Source organism: Pavona decussata, unplaced genomic scaffold (assembly GCF_977016875.1).
Source record: "Pavona decussata unplaced genomic scaffold, jaPavDecu1.1 SCAFFOLD_100, whole genome shotgun sequence".
In the NCBI taxonomy this organism is placed as follows: domain Eukaryota; kingdom Metazoa; phylum Cnidaria; class Anthozoa; order Scleractinia; family Agariciidae; genus Pavona; species Pavona decussata.
In genome coordinates, this window is record NW_028145515.1 from 4,002,501 (window position 1) to 4,025,089 (window position 22,589).

At 41.3% G+C, this 22,589-nt stretch overlaps 1 protein-coding gene and 1 non-coding gene across 2 annotated transcripts in view; one reads left to right on the forward strand and one right to left on the reverse strand.

Annotated features, from left to right (window-relative positions):
- Positions 1-22,589, forward strand: part of LOC146472433 (neurobeachin-like protein 1) — a 52,947-nt gene that overhangs the window by 16,128 nt on the left and 14,230 nt on the right. The window contains exons 11-30 of the mRNA XM_085119554.1: positions 1,203-1,342; positions 1,455-1,558; positions 3,059-3,160; positions 3,711-3,865; positions 5,943-6,075; positions 6,787-6,906; positions 8,269-8,551; positions 9,714-9,817; positions 10,379-10,446; positions 10,982-11,018; positions 12,147-12,307; positions 12,635-13,290; positions 14,095-14,262; positions 15,261-15,619; positions 16,022-16,279; positions 16,895-17,102; positions 18,186-18,238; positions 18,834-19,092; positions 20,326-20,548; positions 22,190-22,459. Coding sequence (XP_084975680.1) covers positions 1,203-1,342; positions 1,455-1,558; positions 3,059-3,160; positions 3,711-3,865; positions 5,943-6,075; positions 6,787-6,906; positions 8,269-8,551; positions 9,714-9,817; positions 10,379-10,446; positions 10,982-11,018; positions 12,147-12,307; positions 12,635-13,290; positions 14,095-14,262; positions 15,261-15,619; positions 16,022-16,279; positions 16,895-17,102; positions 18,186-18,238; positions 18,834-19,092; positions 20,326-20,548; positions 22,190-22,459 — 3,861 coding nt within the window. The remainder of the gene's footprint in view (positions 1-1,202; positions 1,343-1,454; positions 1,559-3,058; positions 3,161-3,710; positions 3,866-5,942; positions 6,076-6,786; positions 6,907-8,268; positions 8,552-9,713; positions 9,818-10,378; positions 10,447-10,981; positions 11,019-12,146; positions 12,308-12,634; positions 13,291-14,094; positions 14,263-15,260; positions 15,620-16,021; positions 16,280-16,894; positions 17,103-18,185; positions 18,239-18,833; positions 19,093-20,325; positions 20,549-22,189; positions 22,460-22,589) is intronic.
- On the reverse strand, positions 20,742-20,814 carry Trnat-ugu (transfer RNA threonine (anticodon UGU)). The gene has a single exon. It is a non-coding gene; the product is annotated as a tRNA-Thr (tRNA).

Genomic DNA, 22,589 nt, shown 5'->3' on the forward strand with positions numbered 1-22,589 from the left:
ATATGTCCATTAGCGACCTCATCCAACCCACCCAACCCATAAATCATGAAATAGCACAAAGACCAGACCAGCACACCGGGAACTCCATGCCCTTCTCTTTGCGATTAGTGTGTGAGTTCTTTAACGTCCCACAGGGTTATGAACATTGAAGTGTTGTGAGACGGGGCCTACGGTTTAACGTCCTTATCCGAGAAGACTAGAAAGTCTAACCATTTGCAGATGTCATTACAAAGGCAGCACTTTCTCCTCAGTTATTTAAAGACCCCGAGTGTTGGTCCGGCTGAGATTTGAACCCACAACCTCCCGCACTGTAGTCCGATGCTCAACCAACTGAGCCAACCTGTCGGCGGTTAGCACTAACGATGCCAGCTGTGGAGGCAGTATCACATTTGTATAAGCTAACACAGTTTAAAGTTTAACACTGAAGTTGCAGAAAGCTTTAGGAAATCGAATCTTATTTCCCGAATTTAAAAGCTGTCAGTAGTTTTACAAATTAAAATACCGTAAATACCGGCGTATAAGCCGCACTTTTTTGCCTAAATTTTGCCTCAGAATCGAGGGTGCAGCTTATCTGTGAGAACATCTGCAAAAGATTACGTACAGTAAATCTACAATCTTCGACCCTTTTAGAAGAAATAAAGACCATTTTAGCTACACATAGTGTTGCATACCACAAGAAACGAATTGGTCATTCTTTTGCAAGTTTGGTGGCTCCTATAAAGGACCCGATTTTGCTTTAAGCTATATCACCTTTGTTAGCAGGACTTATAATCTGAATCTTAATTCTCCTGACCGACTTTAATACATTTCCTTTTAAAGTTAGTTCAGAGAATTTGTTGTTACGTTACATCAAACAATATCACCTAGCTAATGATGATTTTCTTTATTCTCATCACCTGTCTGGTTGACAATGTATTGATAATGTAAAGGGAAATTACGTATTGATCACTCCTGGGAGTAAAAGGTTTAATAGTCGTACTAACTGACATTTTGCACTTTTTAACTACATATTTGCCCCAGCGAAAACGAAAGGAATTAATTTTCCAGTATCACGAAATTTTGAAATGAGAAGAAAGCTTTAGACCTATCTTTAGATCCTTCTTCCACCCACCTGGTCTTCTGAACTTCCAGCCCTCTAAAGTCTGTTATGTTAATTGCCACGTAACGTTAATTGCTCCTTTTCTTCTGTCTTTTCATGTCAGATATGTAACAGAATGTATTCGACGCTTGTGCCGGTTTTCTCTTCATAATGCCATGCTGTGTAGCACCAGTGGCGTGTTCAGCAAAGTTGTTAATATGCTTCTTGAGTCTGATACGCAGAACATTGACTACAATTGGGCAGGTATGGACAATGCTTGTTTTTTTGTGTGTGTGTTTGAGGTTGCGAGGGCAACGAGAACGTCAAAAAAGCAATAGGTTTAATACGGGCCTAAGATGTTTTTTACTCTCTGCAGAATCTCTGATTGGCATTCTGGAAGCTATTGGCTCACACTCCGTAACGTCAAGTGAACTGAAACAGATGATTGGTCTCTTTGCTCCACTCGAAAATGGCGCACAGGTTAATGACTTAACCGTGTCGATTCTCTTACAGTTAAGAGCGGTTTCCAATCAAGCGTCGAACAGAATTTCGTGTTTGCTTTGGCTTTGCTTTACTACGTTTTATACTTGGCTAAAAAACTCGCGCCCCTTTCTCAGCCAATGAGAAACAGGACCGAAGCAATCGTGACTTGCTCGCACACGTTTTCCCGCGCTTGGCGCTGGTTTAATGTATTTTCTTCGAATTCTGATTGGTGCTTTGTGCTTTTCGTGTGTCCTGTGATTGGTCGGAGTATTTACTTTGGTTTTTGTTTCTCGGCACTCAACTGAAAACCGCTCTATTTATACATGACGTGTCCTGCTCTGGAAATAGTTTATAAAGACTGTTTTAAAATCAGCAAAATGAAAGTCAGATGCAAAACCGAACGTAAGATTGCCTTATTATAGGAAATTAAGGCTCGTGTTAATTAAGATATTGGAAATGTACGCGACTTAAATTAACGTAAATTGCAGGAAAAATTAGTTCCCAATAAAGGAAATAAACGCGAAAGAAGTGGTAAAATTTCAAAACGAGGGAAATTAACGCGACTGCCACAAAGAAACAGAATTTGTTGAGACTACAGGAACAAATTTCTTTTAACACTTAGTGTAAAGATCCTAAATGCAAACAATGTTCGTGGAATTGTTCCTAAACGTTGGGGGTTTAGCCACAGAATCTGACCATTTCGAGCGTTCTTTACAGTGTCCATCATACCGGGGGATCTCCACCCTGATAAAACAGTGCTTTTTCCTTTCTGAAGTGTATCGAGAATTTGGTGCGAAAATAGTGGATATTAAGGTCGTGGAAATTAATGCGCCACTTAGTTAAAAACGCGGAAATTAACGTTAACAAAAATCAACGCGAATTTTTAAAATTCGCGTTAATTACATGAAGAGTTAATTTCTTATAATAAGGTAATTAACTTTAACAACCGATTGCTCTGAGGTGATTACCAAAAGTTGCTACAAAATACTTATGCAGTGAGAAACACGCATAAGTTACAGAAATTACGATAGTTTGGGCGTTTTTCTTTATCTATCTGTAAAAAGATAACATACAGTACATTTTCTTAATGTTTGCACCGACGCTTATAAAGCCCGTAAAATAATAAAATTGGATTTAGTAATAGTACAGTTACAGCAGTTTTCAATTGAGTTTTGTAAAACCAAAGTAATTACTCTGACCAATCACAACAGACTTAAACAACGCAACGAACCAATCAAAACTCAAAGCAAATACATGTAGCCGGCGTCGAACGCGGGAAAACGCGAGCGAGCAAGACACGACTGGTTTTGGTTTTGTTTTTCATTGGTTAAGAAAGTGGCGCGAGTTTTTTAAACCAATCACAGAGCGTAGTAAAGCAAAACCAAAACGAACGCGAACTATTTTGCGAGAGATAATTGAAAACCACTCGAATAGTGAAGGATTCTTAGACGCCCTCTACTACACAACTGATGGAGTTTATCCAATTGTTATTTGCAGGTTCCCTTTGCTCACAGGGTGCTTCAGGCGCTGGTCAAGATGTCATTTAGTAGCAGCCGCTTGCGAGCAAAGCACTTCTTTGACCTTCACCACCCCTCTGCAGTAAGCATTAGCGGGTTTGTACATGAAGTAAAGTTTTCAGATGACATGAGATTAGATCAGCTCAAAATTTAGCCTGCAGTACAGACGTATTTTGTGGCGAGCGAACGCTCAGTATTTTCTTTGCGGAATGCTTTGCCGCCATCTTGGATTATGACGAGAGGAAAACTGTGGGGAGAGTAGAAAAGCTGCCCGAGAGGGTGGGCGACGGTGAGAAAAAGGAAGGAGGAAAAAGAAAGCTCCCTACGGGTGGAAATCCAAGATGGCGGCTTCATGCATGAACTGGAGATCTATTCACTCAGTTCTCTGATGCACGACTTTTAATGGAGCACTTGATAATTAAATAAGTCGCCAGCACTGCAAACTATTTAAAATTTCACGAGAATCAGTGGAAGATATAATACTGAATCGATCACAACTCACTTACGCTGTCCATCAAATTAATTTATTACAGTAGAAGCCCGCTAGCTCGAACTCACTCAGTTAACTCGAACTTCCCGCATGTTTAGGACTAAATTGATCGTGTTTTGACAATTTTCACTTCAACGTGCAGGGAATCTCTGTTCCTGGGCTGCAGAAATGGCCGAGTAACAGTTTTACATTCCATGCCTGGGTTTGTTTGGGGCCAGTTGACATAAACGACGGCAAGGGAGGACGAAGGAAAAGTGCAGAGAGAAAGATATTTCACTTTAGACGAAATCTTTACAGGCAAGTGAATTAAACTTAGTTTACTAAAATGAAATATTAAGCCTTGTTTTTTCTCAGTGCGCGAGCGGGCGGAATTCTGTAAATCATGCAATCTGATTGGTTCCGGCAGCGGGCGGAATTTTTCAATCTTGCCTGAGAAACGGGGCAGATTTGTTACGTTATTGCAGAGGCGGCGGAGCGTTTTGAAACGTGGGGGGGCCATGCGCATATCCCTACTCAAATGTACCAAAATGCCCTTTGCGTTGTTCTTTGGCACAAGCAAACCTCTTTGCAATCTTTACAGAGTCTATTGTGTCCGTAATCGATTTGTGACAATGCATTAGTCGGCAGTTGTTCAGGCGGTCCTGCTTCATGGTGCTTCTTAGGTAGTTCTTGAGTCGTCTGAAGGCAGAAAATGTGCGCTCTGAAGTCGCGGATGCTACTGGTAACGTCAAAGACATCCGTAAGAGCTTGTTTAACCTTTCCTAACAGTATTTTGGTGACAGGAGTTTTGTTGAAAGCTTCGCACATGGTCTGTATATTTGTAACCTCACGTACTTCGGGTAGCGCAATTCTTACTGCATCAAACGTTTTACAACATATTATTTCGCCAAACGTGATGCTGGTAAAACGATTTGTGAAAAGATCACAAGATTGAATATTTTGCCAATTTCTATGCTGCGCTAGCGATATTTTCGGCACCAAAACGTGGAGGTCGGGACTGTGCCCCCCAAATTTTTGTTTGGGGAAGCCTACAGCCCCCATGCCCCGCCCCCCTTTGCTCCGCCGCCTATGTATTGGCTAGCTAATTTACTCATACCAATCTATCGACCTTATAAACAGGTTCAATCCTATGAGCCAATTTACACGTTACAATTTGTCGACCGATTTTGTTTTCTGTTGGTGAAGCGCGCGGTGAAATTAGCCTCATTCAAAAAATCAGTTTCACTGCCACAGATTTCTATAAATCGGACCGAGTTTTGTCCGCTCGCTTTGTCATATTGGGCCAAATCTGCCTGATTAATCGTACGTGTCAATTATCCTGAAGTATACAGCTTTCTGCTCATACGGTTTCCAATGTGCCTATTGGTTGTGTTAGGCCTGTTCCAAACGTCGCGCTACTGCCGTGCCGAACTAAATTCAAGAATTTAATTCGACTTAAACGCGGCAGTAGCACGACGTTTGAAACCATTTAGTACGGCAGGCTGAATTAAGTTCGGCACGACTATTTAGCACGGCAGTAGCCCGGCAGGCCTTGTCGTGCCACACGGCAGTAGCGCGACGTGGTTTCAAACGGTGTACAATAGCCGTGCCGAACTAAATTCATAAATTATTTTAACGTATTTTGGGTTAATTTTGTCGTTTTCTATATTTTATATATGTTAGAATTTGGCGCGACTGAATTAAATTCGACGTTTGAAACCACTGCCGTGCTACTGCCGGGTCAAATTGATTCAAGTTCGGCACGGCAGTACCACGACGTTTGGAACAGGCCTAAGGTTCGCAAGGAATTGTGGTAAAATGGATAGCCGCCATCTTTTTCCTACAGTGGATTGTATTCTTTTCGGAAGATTCAGTTCGGTTTGATGGAAATAGGTGGAATTGCGTTCTTTCGGGAACTAATATCCGTGTATTCTTTTATTCCTGAACAGGAATAAGAATAGCCAAAATTGTTCCAAAAGAATGCTTCCCCAGAATTAAGCAGCAATTGAAAGCTTTTGGAGTTTTTTCGTGTGAATTAAAGCACGAGTTTTGCAAAATTTGGAGTTTGATTTGGATTTTGTAAAATTAAAAGAACAGGGCCGGGTTGTTCAAAAGCCGATTAACGCTAATCCACGATTAAAAGGTAACCGAGGTTTTCATCTCGCTCATTAAAATGGTTTTAAAGGCTAATTTTAAGCTAATGGTAAAGAAAAGTGAAAGTCAAAACTAAGGGACAAAAATCTTTTGGACTAATCCTTACGGATTAGTAAATATACCCGAATGAAATTTCACGTTAACCCAGGATTAGCTTAATCGGGCTTTAAACAACTGGGCCCTGAAATCTTAAATATCATGCAAGTGTGCAATTTTTATCTTTGTATGATTATTTCCACAGCTTGTTCACTACCTCCGGAGCTGGATTGGAAGCGTTTTTCTCTTCAACCGGCCATTTGGTTGTAGCAGTGTGCAACAGAAAGGAGTACACGGCTACAACTGTGCCGGTTTGTCAACTATGCGACGAGAAATGGGTATGTTCAATTCTTAGCTGGTTTTCCTTTGTTTCATATACTCGCTGTTTTTTTTTTTTTTTTAATTCATTTCTAGTATTTCTTGAGCATACTGTTAATGAACTTAGAGCAGTTTTCAACTGGGTGTCGGAAGTAATTTTCGTTTGCTTGATTAACCTTTACTGATGTCTGTGATTGGTTAGAAAAACACGCGCTACTTTTCTCAACCAATGACGAGCCAAACTAAGACCAATCTTGCCTCGCTCGCACGCATTTTTCCGCGCTTGGCGCCGGCTACACGAATTTGCTTCGAATTCTGTATGGTTAATTGCGTTGTTTAAGTCTGTTGTGATTGGCCAGAGTAATTACTCTGGTTTTGGTTTTCCGACACTCAATCAAAAACCGCTCTAATGGACTTTTTGAACCTCCTAAATCACAGGAATTCTAAAACGGCTATTCTTACCGTTAACGTTTGTGATTTAAATTCCACTTATCCTCTGAGCACAACAACCAACAACATTAACCACATAAACAACAACAACTATACCACAGAAACTTACTGCCCAATACAGCGTTCATTTGATTGTCAAATATTTACATAGTTTTGACTAAAAATACGGCAAACTCTCCGTGAGAGTGCCCCTTTAATCACTCATTTGGGACATAGTTTCAGGTATTAAAACATAATGTTTGATAAATTCATTTTTTCTTGATCATTGCCTTTCTCTGCAGCATTCGGTAGCTATTGTACACATGCCTTCCCGTCGACCCTTTGGTCAAAGCAGTCTTTCTGTCTACGTTGATGGTAACCTTATGATAACCTGTGCACTGAAGTTTCCGTCTCTCTCGGAGGTAAGGAAAGTACAGCTTGATAGCTTTCTTTTGAATAGTCACACTTTAGAGTCATATCTCAATCTTAAAGGGACTATGTCACCCCAGGCGCATGCGCGCGGGAAACACTTTGAAATCGTTGGCGCAACTTTTTCAAATAGCGTCGGAGAGTTCAGGAAGAAGCTATTTTCATCTGTTTCAATCGCTTTCATCTATAGAAAGTTAGCTGAATTTTTTTATTTACAAACGTTCTTTAGTAATTACAGAAGCTGTTTGTTGCGAAATTTTTTTTAAAGCTTTGCAATGGCGGAAAAGCAAAAACTCCCGCGACGAGTTGTATGCAAATTAGTCTCAACCGGACTATACTTGCGTATGTGACCCAGCTGACATAGTCCCTTTAAGAGTTACGGCAGTGGCGTATCTAGAGGAGCGCCCCCCCCCCCCCCCCCCTGTCCTTGTTTTTTAGAGACTTCGAGATATTTCGTTTTACGAACTCGAGCGTTCAAGAGAGGGCCCCCACTAATCTGAAGGTGTGAATCCAACACTGTACGGAGACGAGACCACTTTTTTGATAGTGAAAAGCAACCTTGTTCCTAGGAGTGCCAAGGATGACGGGGCGGGGGGGGGGGGGCACCTTCTGAAGGATACTATGCATCCACGGAGACCGAAGGGGACGGGTATCGAGACGAGGGTTAATCCGAAACAGGCGAGGAAAATCTTTTTTTTTTTTTTTTTTTTTCCATTTTATTCACACTTAGATATTTTGTTAAATTTATAAAGAAGAGAAACGGAAATAAATGGCTTTGGAGTGAAGTGTGGGGTGGTTAGAGGAACATAGCTGTCGAGTTAACTACCTCGTGCATGAACTTTCATTGTACCCTACGTTTTTACTCTAACGGGTTATAAATAGTTATTATTAAAAAAATTCATTCAGCCATTGAGTATGTTCTGTATTTAAGGACGGTGCCTACTAATGCCGAAGTATTTTTGCGCGGTTTATGACTATGCGGGGAAAGCAGATCTTAGCAAGGGCTTTTGAAATCCAAAAAGAAAATTAAGGCCAACTACGCATCTTGTAGAGATAATTAAGCAACAATTGTTCTAAAAAGCAGTAAAATACAAAGCAATGCATGGTGTTTTTGCTAAATTGAAGCTTTATTATCTCTGAAAAATGCATGGTTACCCCCAATTTTCTTTTGGGATACCAAAAGCACTTGCTAAGTTCTGCTTTCTCCGCATAGTTTTAAACCGCGCAAAAATATCCCTATATTAGTAGGCACCACCCATAGGAATCCCGAGTATCTCAAGATGCGCAGAACGTATGCGCAGTAACAAAAGTAGGCACCGTCCTTAACTCTTCTTTCTTTTTCTTTCTTATTTTAGGATCTTAACATCTGTCAAATTGGTTCCGGTGGTCCGCAGACCAAATGTTCTCCCAAAGAATTACCTGACGCCAAAAGCCCGCATTGGAAAAATCTTTTCTCCTTCCCAGTCTCTCTGACCGGGTTATCTACTGAGGCCAGTTCACCACATTGCTCCACCATCGCAGCGGGCTCGCAGGACTATGTGTGGGGTGTCCCTACATCGTTACAGGGCCAGCTAGGGCCCGTATGTGTTTTCAGTGAAGGTCTACAGGAGAATCACATCACTGCGTTATACGCCGCAGGTAAAAGGTCACGGTAGACTAAATTCACTTCGTTGTAAAGAGCGGTTTTCGATTGTTTGTCGTAAAACCAAAACCAAAGTAATTACTCTGACCAAGCACAATGCACCAATCGGACTTCGAAAGCACATACATGTAACCAGCGCCAAGCGCGGGAAAACGCGTGCGAGCAAGGCACGATTGGTTTTGGTTTGGATTCCCATTGGTTGTGAAAATGGCGCGAACATTGCCAACCAATCACAGAACGCGGTTAGCAAAACCAAAGCAAACGCGTTTTTCTTTTAACTTTCAATTGAAAACTGCTCTATTGCAAGGAATTTTGAAATACTTTAAAATTCTAAACATAAGCACGCGATTTGCACAGACAATTTTTAACATTTTTTGAGGAAATATAATGGCAAGCACTTGAGACCAGTTGAAAAAACTTGTAATATGATGCCACAAAATCGTCGTCGCCGGCGATGGTAAGCCGTGTGGACTTTTTACGGTGGTGGCCTCACCTTACTAAACATGAAAGTTCCCACAATGAAACCACAAATGAGTACCGCTTATCTGTACTCCATGCAGAATATCCAGACTGTCACTAATTAACCTTGGTTTTCTTCTCAGTTTATTATTTTGCTTAAAATGTTCATGAACAAACCGTCAAGTTTAACGTAAACGAGATACAGTCCAACCTCTATTATAGACACCTAGCGGACAGGAATAAGCGTCCGTATTAGAGAGGCAGATTTTATATTAAGTTTGGTCTCTGACTGCCCACAATAGAGAAGTGTCCGTAAAGAGAGGTTCCATTGTATCAGTTATACTAGACTGCTAGCTGCCCCTTTCGGGATAGTTGAGAGGGCGCAAAATAACCGAGCGAAAAGCCGAAAGCTGCAGCGAACGAGCGGAGAGGGGCTGGGCCTCTCTTCCAGTCTCTTCTAGATTTTTCTCCTCGCTCCAGTCTCGCCGCTTTTTCGCTCGGCAAATTTCGCGCCCTCTCAACTATCCCGGAAGGGACCATAAGCAGTCTACAGTTATACAGGACGAAATTGCATGGTAGCAGAAGTGAGAATGCTTTTTTCGGAAGTTTTCCATAGTTCCAACATGTTCATTGTTTGGCGGGTACTTACAGTTTTTCCCGTTGTTGTTGTTGTTGTTGTTGTTGTTGTATTTTACTCAGGTCCAAATGACCTAAACCTCTTCCAATCGGTTGATAATGCCACCTCTACACAACTGGCTTTGAACGACTTGGCTCTTAAGCTGGTGCTTTTCTACAATTCCAAGGTGCGTGCTAAGAAAGTTATCGTAGGCCCCGGTTGTTCAAAGACTGGATAACTCTATCCAGTTGATAAATCGCTATCCAGCGGATAAAATGTACTCCGATCAATACATTTTATTCGCCGGATCGAGTTATCCGCTCTTTGAACAACCGGGGCCTGGAGTATGAGCCATATCGGATTCCAACACCAGCTTAGACAACAAGCCGTCCCTTATTTTTCTTATGGATAGTAAAGCGAGTGAACCACCCGAGAGCGTGCGAAAATTGCCTCGCGCGTCGCGTCTCCTCGCGCGCGTTCGCGTTGTTCGCTCGCTTTTTTATTTTTGAATTTTATTGCCCAATTTTAATCAATCAGAGTGCAAGAGTGAAGCCTATTAAATGATACATTCATTGTTATTTACACCGAATCTTGATTAGTTCATCTATGCCTTAGGTAAGAGACTGTATTTGTAGGTCAACAGCAGATTACTTCATCATCATCATCATCTCAATTAGGTCGGTAAAAGCCGGTAAGGCTACATACCAACCACTTACAAAATGTAAAAGTCCGTTGTTGTTAATTTTAGGCTGGCAGTGATCACATGTGTAGCGATTTGACTCCTGTTCAACCAGGACGAGCACAGCTGGATGGCAGGTACTTTTGCAACTAGAACTATAGAGTGTTTTCACATGATGTCACGGCGGCCATGTTGGTGTCCCAAACTAAACCTCTGGGAATTGAACTCTATTATTATGCAAATACTTTCTTTTGGTTTCAGTAAACCAATATGGCCGGTAGTCACGTGAATGAAAACGCTCTATATTCTGAGAATGATTTATTATTCAGTGAGTGACACAGGTATACTCGGAAAAAAAGGAAATCCGAGTGCTCCTATCAGGAGTCGAACCTACCACTGAGTTACAGGACACTCGTGGGAGTTAAGGCCATTAAATTTCACTGGACAAACATCCTGCATACTGCTAGGATTTGAATGTCAATGTGTGGCGTATTCGTACAGTCGTTAAACTTATTCATGGGTTGAGAAATAAAGAGTAACACTCCCCGATGTAATTTTGAACGACAAATCCCGATTGTCGTTGGCGGAGCGGTTGATTTTTCCTTCGTAGGAAAGCGTAGCGTGACGTTGATTCAGTTGTTAATTTTTTGTTCCATTTCCCTCTTTAAACAGATTAACCGGCCACAGATGTACTACTTGGGACATGAAGGTAAAATGGTATATCATGGTATATTGTACACTTAGTGTATGGTCCCGAGGGAAACAGTTAGTTTTGTTTTCCCGAGAGTCCTGACGCTTCCCGAGACGAAGTCGAGGGAAACATCAGGACTCGAGGGAAAACAAAACTCGCTAGTTACCCAAGGGACCATACATTAAGTGCTTTGGTATATATTAAGACTTTCCCTTCAACAATTACAGCAAAACAAACAAACAAACAAACAAACAACTAAGAGGGCAACAACTGCGGAATTGTATCCCGGTCGGGATACATTTGTATTTGATCAGGGCCACGTGACCAAGAATCAACCAATCACAGTACTCGTTTTGTTGAGTGAAAGTTTGGGAATATAACGACAGCCATTACACCAAACACGAGAAATAGCGATCATTAAATTGTTTTCTGGTTGTTCTTGCAAAGCAAAATCAGCTAGATCTAGCAATATTTCTTGGTTGTTTTTTTAATAAAACAATTGCTCCACCCGCGCTTGGGTATGGTATTATTATAGCCAACTGCGGGTCCTTTTTTAAGCCGGTAATATATACGGGAAAGCAACTACAGGGACAGAAAAATTGATAAAAAGAAATCATAGTTTCGCCGACAAAGTAAGATTCATACAATAAAGAATTGAAAGACAAGTCAAAGACTTGTGAAATGTTCGTGGCCAGTCTGACGCGGCGTTTCGTCTCGGCCAAGAAACTCTTCAGAGACCTTTAAAATTTAAAGGCAAACTCGTTGAGCATCACGCCCAAAGTCTCGTTCACAAATTTAAGATGCTAACAGTCTGGCCCTCTATCGCAGAAGGATTCCCAACCGCACGTACACGAGTTGAAATTTATGCAATAAAGAATTGCAAAATTGTCAAAGACTTGTGAATTGTTCGTGGCTAGTTTGACGTGACGTTTCGTTTCGGCCAAGAGACTCTTCAGAGACCTTCAGAATTTATAGGCAAACTCGTTGAGCATCACGCCTAAAGTCCCGTTCGCAAATTCAAATTCAAAGTAAGATTCTTGTAACTTTAAGGGGGTCTTTTGAAATTTTTCAACGATCAGCCCCGCTATGCTACCATGAGACTGTTATGGAAAAACAGTTTTTTAATTTGTCTCCGTTATTTTGCAGGACGTTCTTCGTTGTATTGGTGGCATGAAGATATTTTTACCTTTGCTGGAACAAATTTCTTACTTTGAGCCACCTAAACGTTCCCAAGGAAGCAGCGAACATCTGGAAATCAGTGATCTAGAGAAGCCAAGCGAAGAAAAAGCGGAAGCAAGTTACGAAAGGTAACCCTTTCATATACCTTCTATGCAAAACGGTACCCCTTTCAAATACCTACAGTAGAAACACTGCATCTCAGTTCGAGTTTTTTGTAAGACCTTTTTAAACACGGCAGTTTCCCCTACCCTTTTGTGTACTTCACCTCATGAAATCCCTGCCCCTTTTATATATTTCCAGTTTGAAAATTGTGCCCGTCTCGGGCGGAACTTTCCCGTATAGTTCATTACAGGGAGTGCCCCCCCCCCCCTCCCACCACCGGGGTTGTGAAACAGGACGGCTATTTCCCATTCACCTTTCACCTCTTGTCGTCTGATTTTCTCTTTATGCCACAGGTCGCCCAGTTCTACCTCAGAAGACGAAGTCAGTGAAATAGAAAGCATTGAGACTGCAAACATTCTGCCCAGTAACACAAGCCCTAGCCCATGCGTACAACAACAAGGGGAGGAATGGGTCTTCATAAATGATAATTTCAACCTTCGGTCTTACAAAAAGGAGATATACAGACTCTGTAAGTCGCACAACTTCGATGGAGTAGCGTTATTTTTGTTTCTGCTTCTAAGCATTTTAACAGGACACGACATCAAGGATGAGGAATTCGCAGAAACGTTGTCGTATGTTGGTAGCATCTTGCGAAACATGGACGTGAAATTTATTAACGTTCAAGTTCTGAGAGCGTTACAAGCTTTGGTGGAATGCGTGACAAATGAGACTGTATTACAGAGTGTCCATGAAAATCTCTTGTTTGATTTCCGCATTTGGAGCTGCAGCGAATTTAACGTTAGAATAGGACATATTCAGTTTATTTCCACACAAATTAAAGACAATCCGGAGAGATTTCGTTCGGAGTACGGCGTTAGGTATTTTCTTGATATTATTACTCAATACTACGGAGAGAATGGAACCATTGGAAATTCCGCTGGACGGAACCGAGAGAATGAAGTACAGTTGACTCAAGAGGAAGTGAAGATCATCAGAGCATCTTTGTTAGGTTTGTTCTTATAGTAATTTTGAGAAAACACACGATGCTTTTGAAGCTCTGTTAAATCCTGTATTTTTAATGTGTAATTGCTTCGTTGAACAACGGGATCTAGTTCAACTAAAAGCTTGCTTCTAAACTCAATATGGCTTCCCCCCCCTCATAAACATGGCGCGTACTCGTAATCTGGAGGTCCCAGGTTCGAGTCCCCTCTCTGACCACTAGCTGGATTTGTTTCGGGGTAGTCCCATGTTCAAAACCTCGACCACGCTTTGTAAATAGCCAACTGTTAACCCTCCTAAGAAGTATATGTTCATTTCGTTTAGAATATTTGTTTGATGAAGGTGGGCCCACAAAGCCCCTAGCTTTAAATCTAATAGTGTAAAAATAAATTTTCCTACCTTTTACTTACCCGGGCCATACCATAGTTATGCTGTGACTTATGGTCAGTGATAAATCATTTAAACTGATCAACATTTATTTCATTTCGTTTTTCCGAGTATGCCTGTTTCATTCACTGAATATTACATTCTCATTTATTCACCAGCTTTAAAATATTCCATCACATTTATTCCATTGCGCATATGCCACACATTGATTTTCCAATCTTATCAGTATGCAGGATGTTTGTCCCATGAACCTAGTTTAATGGCCTAAGCTCCCACTGAGTCTCCTGTAGTTCAGTAGTAGAGCATCCGAAGAAGTAATCGGAAGGTCTTAGGTTCGATTCCTGATAGGAGCACTTGAATTTCCTTTTTCCGAGTATGCCTGTGTCATTCATTGTATAATACATGATTCCCAACATTTGTTTTATAGGTTTGATCAAGTTCTATTTGACAGAGAAAGTTAAAAGGGAAGAAGTGTGTCACATTGTGGAGTACTTGACATGCGTTACAGATCCTCAACATATCATCGAAGTTATGGACGTTCTTTTGTCACTCTGTGAACGGGCGTCCAAGAGCAAGATGGTCAAACGACTGTCAGGTACGGGAAGGGGGGGGGGGGAGGGGGGACTTCGTAGAAGTTACAATTAATACAGTCACTCGACCCCTCCAGGCAGGGTGTGCCAAAACCTATGTTCGATTGTCCGAGACAAGTAGAAATTTAGTTCGGACATGTAACTCTTTGACTTGGCTTGTCGATGGTACAAACACATTTCTGATTACTGAACAACCACAGAAACAGATGAAAATTGACTTGTTGGTGATGAGGAAGAAAATGAGAAAAGTTATTTTTAGCGACCATTCTTTAGCTTAATTTTTACTCTTCTTATGTAAATCATTGCATCATTGTAACGTTTAGATTTACTATCGTTTTGACGTGTCATGTTGTAAATTAATCATTATTGTAACTGAAAAGCCCTTTTCAAGGAGTGTCATTAAAGTTTGTATTGTATTGTATATAGAGACGAAATTGTGTGAAAAGTCAAAAAAACTTTTTGGGCTAGCACTTTTGGTTTCGGACAATCAAATTCTCTGTGATGGTTGTCCGAAGGACAAGTGGATTACAAAATTTTTCTCTTACGCTCCTTTAAATCCGAGGGGGTTTTCTCCATATTGTCTGTTTTTTCCTCCACGTGAGCAAGGTTTTCTTGACAAATGATGGATCAGAGAATCAACTCTGTAGTTTATGTTAAAGTGCTAAACTGTTGTTCCGCCAGCATTGAAGACACAAATGATATATCAGAGAATTAACTCCGTAGTGTATGTCAAAGTGCTAAACTGAACCGTTGAAATTCTTTCTGATCGTTAGCCCTATAGTAAGGAAATGGGAGACCACAGTGTTGTGCTTTGGTCTCATGGCGACTGTTGCCAAAACTTCATGTTCACGTGCGGAAATTACCACCAGCTATGCAGTCTTTCAGTTTAGGGTATCTTAAAGAACGTACGATTGTTTTTGTTTTTTTGTTTTTTTTTGTTTGTTTGTTTTTCCTTATTTCCATCTTTTCGGTTTCAATCTTTCCACTCTTCGTTTTTATTCAGATCCCAGGCACATCCCAGTTTTTGTGACTCTACTCATCAGCCACGAACATGAACAACTCCGTCTCAAGATCCTCAAACTCATGGCTGACATCATGACGTCCCAAAGTGTTCCAGAGGGAAACAGATGTTACTGGCATTTGAAGCCGATAGGGCTCTCAGCCGTGACGGAGAAACTTTCAGAAGGCGCATCTCGGGATGGTGCATCTCAGCCCCTTGTGAAAAGTCTCCTCCGACTTGGCGTCTCTGAACACGACGAGAACAAAGGCGTGGATGTATTGATGCATTATCACGTGGTCCTTGCCGTATTAGAAATGATAGCGAATGGGGATCTGGACACTAAGCTTTTTGTCAGTCACATGGTAAGGGCGTTTGTCTTCAAAAATCGAACGAGTATTGCGTCGTGTAACACCACATCAAATGTACCTGTCTGTCCGTACACTGCCCATTTGAAAGATGGCTCGCGATCTAAATTCGACCGCTACGCTAATACTGTCAAATGTGTTGGGTGTCGTACATAATGTTAATGAAGGTGATGATGATATTGACGATAATTAAACAGTAAGCAAGGGACCGCAAACGAAAATGCTGCAAGTATACGCAGTATCTAATGATGATGATGATGATGATGATGATGGAACGTTTAATTTAGCAGCGGCTTTACATTATTTGTTAGGAGTTACTAGATTTTACTAGATTGGTTCCGTATTTCAACATTTCAAATTTCTCCAATTGAAAGTAAAAAAATCTCTCTTTCTTTCAAGATTCTACGATCACTCGACGCCAACCACCTCAGCCTATCAAGGTGTGCTAAGGAGCATGGGTGGCATGTGACGCTACTCAAATTGATCACGGGCCCATTCGGTAGCCGGCCATATGCAACCAGTGACGTAAATGATCATGACGAAGATATAGCTAAAGAAAAGAAGCGGGAAGAGGAAGACTTGATTGACACTGTGCTGGAGATTGTATTCAGAGTGATGTGGAAAGGAATTGAAGGATTCGGAGAAGATGATTGGAAGGTAGAAATGCTTGTACGAAAATGGCATGTGCGTTTGTCCCTTCTTTCATACCTTCCTTCACTCTCCTTCCTTCCATTCGTCCATCCATTCATTCATTCATTCATTCACTCACTCACTCACTCACTCACTCACTCACTCACTCACTCACTCACTCACTCACTCACTCACTCACTCACTCACTCATTCATTCGTTCGTTCTTCGTTCGTTCGTTCGTTCGTTCGTTCGTTCTTTCATTCATTCAGTCGTTCATTCATTCCTTCTGTCGTTCATTTTTTCGTTCGTTCGTTTTGTCATCCTTTTGTTCGTTCGTTCATTCATTCTTTCGTTCGCTCGTTCGTTCATTCAATCATTCTTTCGTTGGTTCTTTTGTTCGTTCGTTCATCCAAAATGAATCAGTTAGACAGTTGTTGTTGTTGTTTTTATCTTCCCATTCGACAAAAAATGTCACGTTTCTTTTTCCTCCCATCCCCCTTCCTCCCCTTGTTTCGATCGAGAACCCATGCCAAAGTCATTAAGTAGCCGATTACCTCAGTATGACAGTTCTTAACTGACAGTCAAATTCTCCCAAGAAGATTACTTTATGAAAACAGCTGAGATAAGTTTACTCTCCACAGGTGCGTGGTCAGGCCATAACAGCGGTAAGCATTATTTCGTCCGATGAGTCCTTCTTGGTCCGTCCTTGTGTCGTTGAAAGGCGTCTCCACGAGCTCTGCTTGCAAGGGGCCGTACAGGACATCAGGGTGTCGGGACAAACTGGAGAGGCCGAGACGCAAAACGCGTTAATGGTCATGCGCCAAGTGGAGGACTTCATCTTTAGTCCAGGTATTGCATCACTGGAGCTGATGTTGTTTTGAGTGCTGCTTTTCGCATCCTGCGAACGCAGATATATTTCCGACTGTCGCTTCTCTCAGCCGAAGGGAAGCGACAGCCAGAAATACGTCTGCGTTCGCAGGCTATGCTTTTCGATGTTCATTTTTTTTTTCAATTATATCATCTTATAAAATAGCCAGGGTCAAGCAAGCACTGTGATTGGTCAAACTGAGTTCTGTATAACTCCACAAAGCACGAAGCATACGTATGGTGCGTGCATTATAATTGTACATATGCACGGAGCACACGTCAGATTTTTTGCCTGTGAAAAATCTGAGAAATTCAGAGACAGAATGCGCTGTCACTCCAGCGATTCGCAAAGAACAGTCTCTTGTACTGATGTTTCCAGACTTTTAATTAACTTGAACGTGTCTCTCAACACCTTAAAACTTAAACTTGACTTGTAGTTAACTTCTTGAACTTGCTTACGACGAGACGAAAAACTAAAACAGTTTGACTTTTTACTTGATTGCGCGCGCTGTCGCGTGCCCTGTCGTGATCGGCAAGAGAGCGCGCTATTAAATTACGCGTTATCTCGGGTAAGGAGAAACTTGATGTTGATTCATTAAAATTCGCACTTGTCTGAGGAGTTGCGATTGTTTATATTTTATAAAAGAAATAAAAAAAACTTGTTCCTCGTGCATTGTTGAGTTATATAAGCACTTGGGAATTTTTAAGAACACTCGAGAAGTGCAGAGAGGCACTCGCCTACGGCTCGTGCCTCTCTGCACTTCTCTCGTGTTCTTAAAAATTCCCAAGTGCTTATATAACTCAACAATGCACTCGGCGCGTTTTTTATTTCTTTAGTAAACTGCAGTTAAAGAGTCGACTCGCTGTAGCCTGTGAACAGGCGAAGTGGGGTATAGGGCGACGAGCTCGGTCTGGGTGCACCCAGACCTAGGCTCCAGACCGACCTCGGCTCGCTTCGCTCGCCGATTTTCTCTTCGCCAAATACCCCAATTGGGAGCCTGTTCGCAGGGTAACTAGGTGGGACAAATTAACTAATTATATGAGCGGAATTGATATTTTTTTCAGCTGGCATTGCTGGGGCAGGAAATTACGATGAATCAGACAATTGGAGTGTAAAGGTAAGACCGTTATTTTTATTCATTTATTTATATCAGTTTTATGTAGGAACATCTGGTTTAGCACATGTAGCTAAAATCGTGGATAACTGTTAAGAAACTTTTTATCGATCTACAAATTCCAGCACTACAGTGATACATCAACAACTCAAACTTGTTTATGTTCTTAGGCTGGATAATAAAATTCGTCGCTCTCGTAGTAAAACTCTGACGTGACGGTTTGAACATTTCCTACTTCATAAACTTAATTTAAAACACTCTTGCTTTTTGCTTTTGTCCAAATTCAACGCTTTCCTCCTTTTAAACGCACATCTTAGTGGTCCGTACAGGAAAATTTGGACCGCTCAGGGTGCCGATCAGATTGTTTCTTTTGAGCGCGGACCAGATGAGCTATAAAATAACCTAGCAGTATGCAGGATGTTTGTCCCATGAACCTAGTTTAATGGCCTTAGCTCCCACGAGTCTCCTGTAGCTCAGTGGTAGAGGTCTTAGGTTCGACTCCTGAAAGGAGCACTCGGATTTTTTTCCGAGTATGCCTGTGTCATTTACTTATTAATACATCATTCTCAAGACAAATTGCGTTGTTACTTTTCACCAGCTTGTTGAAAACGTAGTGCTTCTTCTTGAAGTGTTGAATGTGTGGGATGAAGACGAGGATAACGTGGAATGGGAAGAAATGGCTCAAGTAGGAATCCGGATTCTCTTGGCTTTTATTTCACGACCGGAAACAGAATACTGTGCCACGGCATCATCCAAGCTTAGCAAGCTCTTGAAAGCCCGAAAGGTTTCGTCACAGGGAGAGCTGTGCTATATTTTGGGACTATTACATCAAGCATTTGTTGCATCAAGAGAAAAAGGTATCAGTTTGAGAGTTCTACCTTGGTGAAGAAGGAAAGGAAAAGACTTTTTTCACTTCTGAATGTTAAAGATATAAACCAAGTTATTTTTCGTGTATGCTTTGAGTAGTCTGTTACTTCTCTCAGGAATTTTAGAATACGCGAAACGAAAATCACACCCTCGCGAGAATTGCGAAATGCGAGAGCGCGTGCGAAAATCACCCCCTCGCGCGCGGGAGGTGATTTTCGCGCGTGTCAGTGCGCTTCGCCAACTCTACTCTTCCTTAGCAGAAAAAAGAGACTACAGATAGTAGTCTAATTTTCTTGGGCAGAATAAAGACCTGTAATTTGACGGAGTGTAGTGAACGTTAGAGAGTGCAGTAGACTGCTACCGTCTCGAAGTTCTCGCTAACATCTACCCGACAAAGCTTGCGCGAGCGGGAAATAGCAGCCAATCAGAAGCGGAATTTGTGTAAGATCTCAACTGGGCAAGGCATAATTTCAGCAGTAATGCGTAAAAAGCGTTATGCGGGATCACTTTGTCCGATGTTAGGTCAAACAATGTTTGCCCGTTTAGCCACCTTATCTTTGGTGTGCCAAACACGATATCGGACGAAAGTGTTTGATCGTTTAGCCGGGACTTAAAAGGAGGGGTTCACGGTTCTGCGTATGTACATGAATCAAAATACGTTTTCGCCTTTGCTTGCTATGACCCAAGCCTGTTTAATTTAATTCGTTGTTTATAAACCATTCGGAAGGGAATAGGTAACTCGGGTGGTAATTTTTTTCATATTATTGCGTTATTTCGCGTGCAAATAACTGTAAACACATCAACCGTGGACTAAATCCTACGGGTCAACACTAAATTCGATATCGACAATATGAGTACAATCCACTAGCATTTTTTGTCATCGGTCATTTTGCTTGGACTAATTATAGAATGTGATTACTGAAGTACATGTGAGTGGGATTTTTAAGGCCATAAAGTTGATAAGAAAGAGAAAAAAGCATTTAGATTCATGCACATGCGCTGAAATGTGAACCCTTCCCTTTAAAACCTCGTTTATACCAAAACCAAGACGATGGGTGAGACGACTCAAAGTACCCTTCCATTTATCTTCTTTACATTGGATGGAAGTAGTTCAGGGCCTTGTTTTCTTACTGTTCTCCCGGCAACGCCTCGTGAAAAGTGTCAAAATTCAAGTCATTACGTAAGTACATTTTACTCTAAAACACTTCTGTTTGTATTTTTAGTGGACAGCCGTAATTACACCTTTATCGTTCCCGTCGTCCGTCTGCTGCTGCTCAAGTATCACGACACTTTGCCGCTAACCATTTACATGCCAACGTTTTCTGCCGCTGACCGCGCGCAACAGCAGGCTCAGGAGGACTTTCTTGAGTTAATGGAAACTAAAGAATTTAAGGCCATGATGACACAACAGATATATCCAGGGATGAAACAGTACGAAAATGCATTGTAAGTAATGTTGGATTCCTCACTGTTAGAGGGTTTGTGTACAGGCGTTTCAACAAATGTTGTACGCGACAAAACCACAAGTTGATATGACAAATTTATTAATAATGGTAATTGAACTGAGTGGAGTGCAATTTGGTTTGAAATCATACGCGTGATTTCAAAATCGAACGAGCGCGCAGTGGTCAGTGGTCAGTGGTCAGGGCGGGACTTGAACCCGGGGCCTCCGGATTACAAGTCCGGTGCCCTAACCACTAGGCTACGCCGCCTCCCCTCATCTCCCATAGTACCTTTCGACCCTTTCGCCATCAGCGTGAGGCATGTTAATTGAAATTGCTGTATAATGAGTGTCAAAACCAAGCAAAAAGTAGCTACATCTCGCCAATCACAGCGAATGAAAATGAGGAAAAGAACCGATCCTAATACGAAACCGAAGATTTCCGAGCGTTTTCTGAACATCTTGTCAAAATTGACTTGTCTTGACTTGTCAAAATTGTCATATAGCAGCGGTCCGATCTGATTTGCTAAAATTTCCTATGTCTGGCAAACATTGGCATATGGGTCGACTGTATACGAAAGGCAAGTTTACACTTCATGTCTTTTGTTGTTTTTTCTCGAAAAAGATGCTAGCCGTGTTGACAAATTGTACCTTTTAAATGCCCAATGAATATTGGGTATTTAAAAGGTATTGCTCTCACTATTAATTATCATTCCTATTGTTTTTTATGTAAAAATTGTAGTATGTTTCTATTATTGCACTGTTATTATTCTTTAATTTTTTTTGCTGTTTAGTTGCACGTTATGCGCCAGTTAGTTGCACGTGGTAGTGACCAACTCGAAAGCCTAAGCTCCTTTGGTCACTGCGCACATTTTACTTTTCACATTTATGTAATTTAATGCTATCTTTATATTACTTTTCTTATATATTGTAACTTCCTTTTGTTGTGAGCCATTGAAATAGTGCACAATAATAAAAACCTTAACCTTAAACCTTAAACCTTGACGTTATCTATAATTTTATTCTTAAAATAATCCTAATTTTGTACGCATGGCGGTCCACCGTACAGAAAAAAATGGCGTCTGTACATTTTACCGCAATACCTTGCAAACCTAACACAGCCAATATGCACGTAGAAAGCCCTTTTTTGCGAATTTCGCCTCTGTATTAACAACGTTGTGTATGCTAGGTTTGAAGTTTTAGAACTTTTCTGTCCGTTTTTAATTATTCGTACGCTAAGAATTATGGGTAAATGTACCCGTCACCATTTTGTTCGTTTAGATGGATCGAAATTTTCCTGAGAAGTGAAAATGCTTATAAAACATTGCAGTTTACACTTTACACTTAATGTATGGTCCCGAGGGAAACAGTTCGTCTCGGGAAACATCAGGACTCGAGGGAAAACAAAACTAACTACAGTTTCCCGAGGGACCATACATTAAGTTCTTATATATTTAGATTTTCCCTTCAACAGTTACAGCAAAACAAACAACTGAGAGGGCAACAACTGCGGAATTGTATCCCGGTCGGGATACATTTGTATTTGATCAGCGGCACGTGACCAAGAATCAACCAATCACAGTGCTCATTTTGTTGAGTGACAGTCTGGGTATATAACAAAATTAATTGTTCTTTTTTTCTTTCAGCTCAAAGTCGTCGTTGGCCTCCGGTCGGTTTTATATGGATTGCTTGTCTGGCGTCACAGAGAGCATAAACAACAAAAAGAAAGCACACGAGGAAAGCCGTGAAAAGTTTGACGAACAAATCACTCGGCCATTCAAACAGCTTCAGGATTCGCAGCGAGAGCACATAAAGAGTTTGCCCGTGCAGCAAGAACATCACAAAAATAACATCAGTCGCCAGTGGAAAGTACTCAAAAGAACGCTGATGTCGGAAAGGTCGCCTTGGAGAAGCAGGTGTGTTGCCGTTGTTGTTGTTGTTGTTGTTCATGCTGTTGTTGATAATTATGTTGTTGAGAAAGGACAGAGTTAGGTTTCAAAAGCTGGTGCTATGCAGGGTCTTATGCGACAGACCGAGATCTGTAGA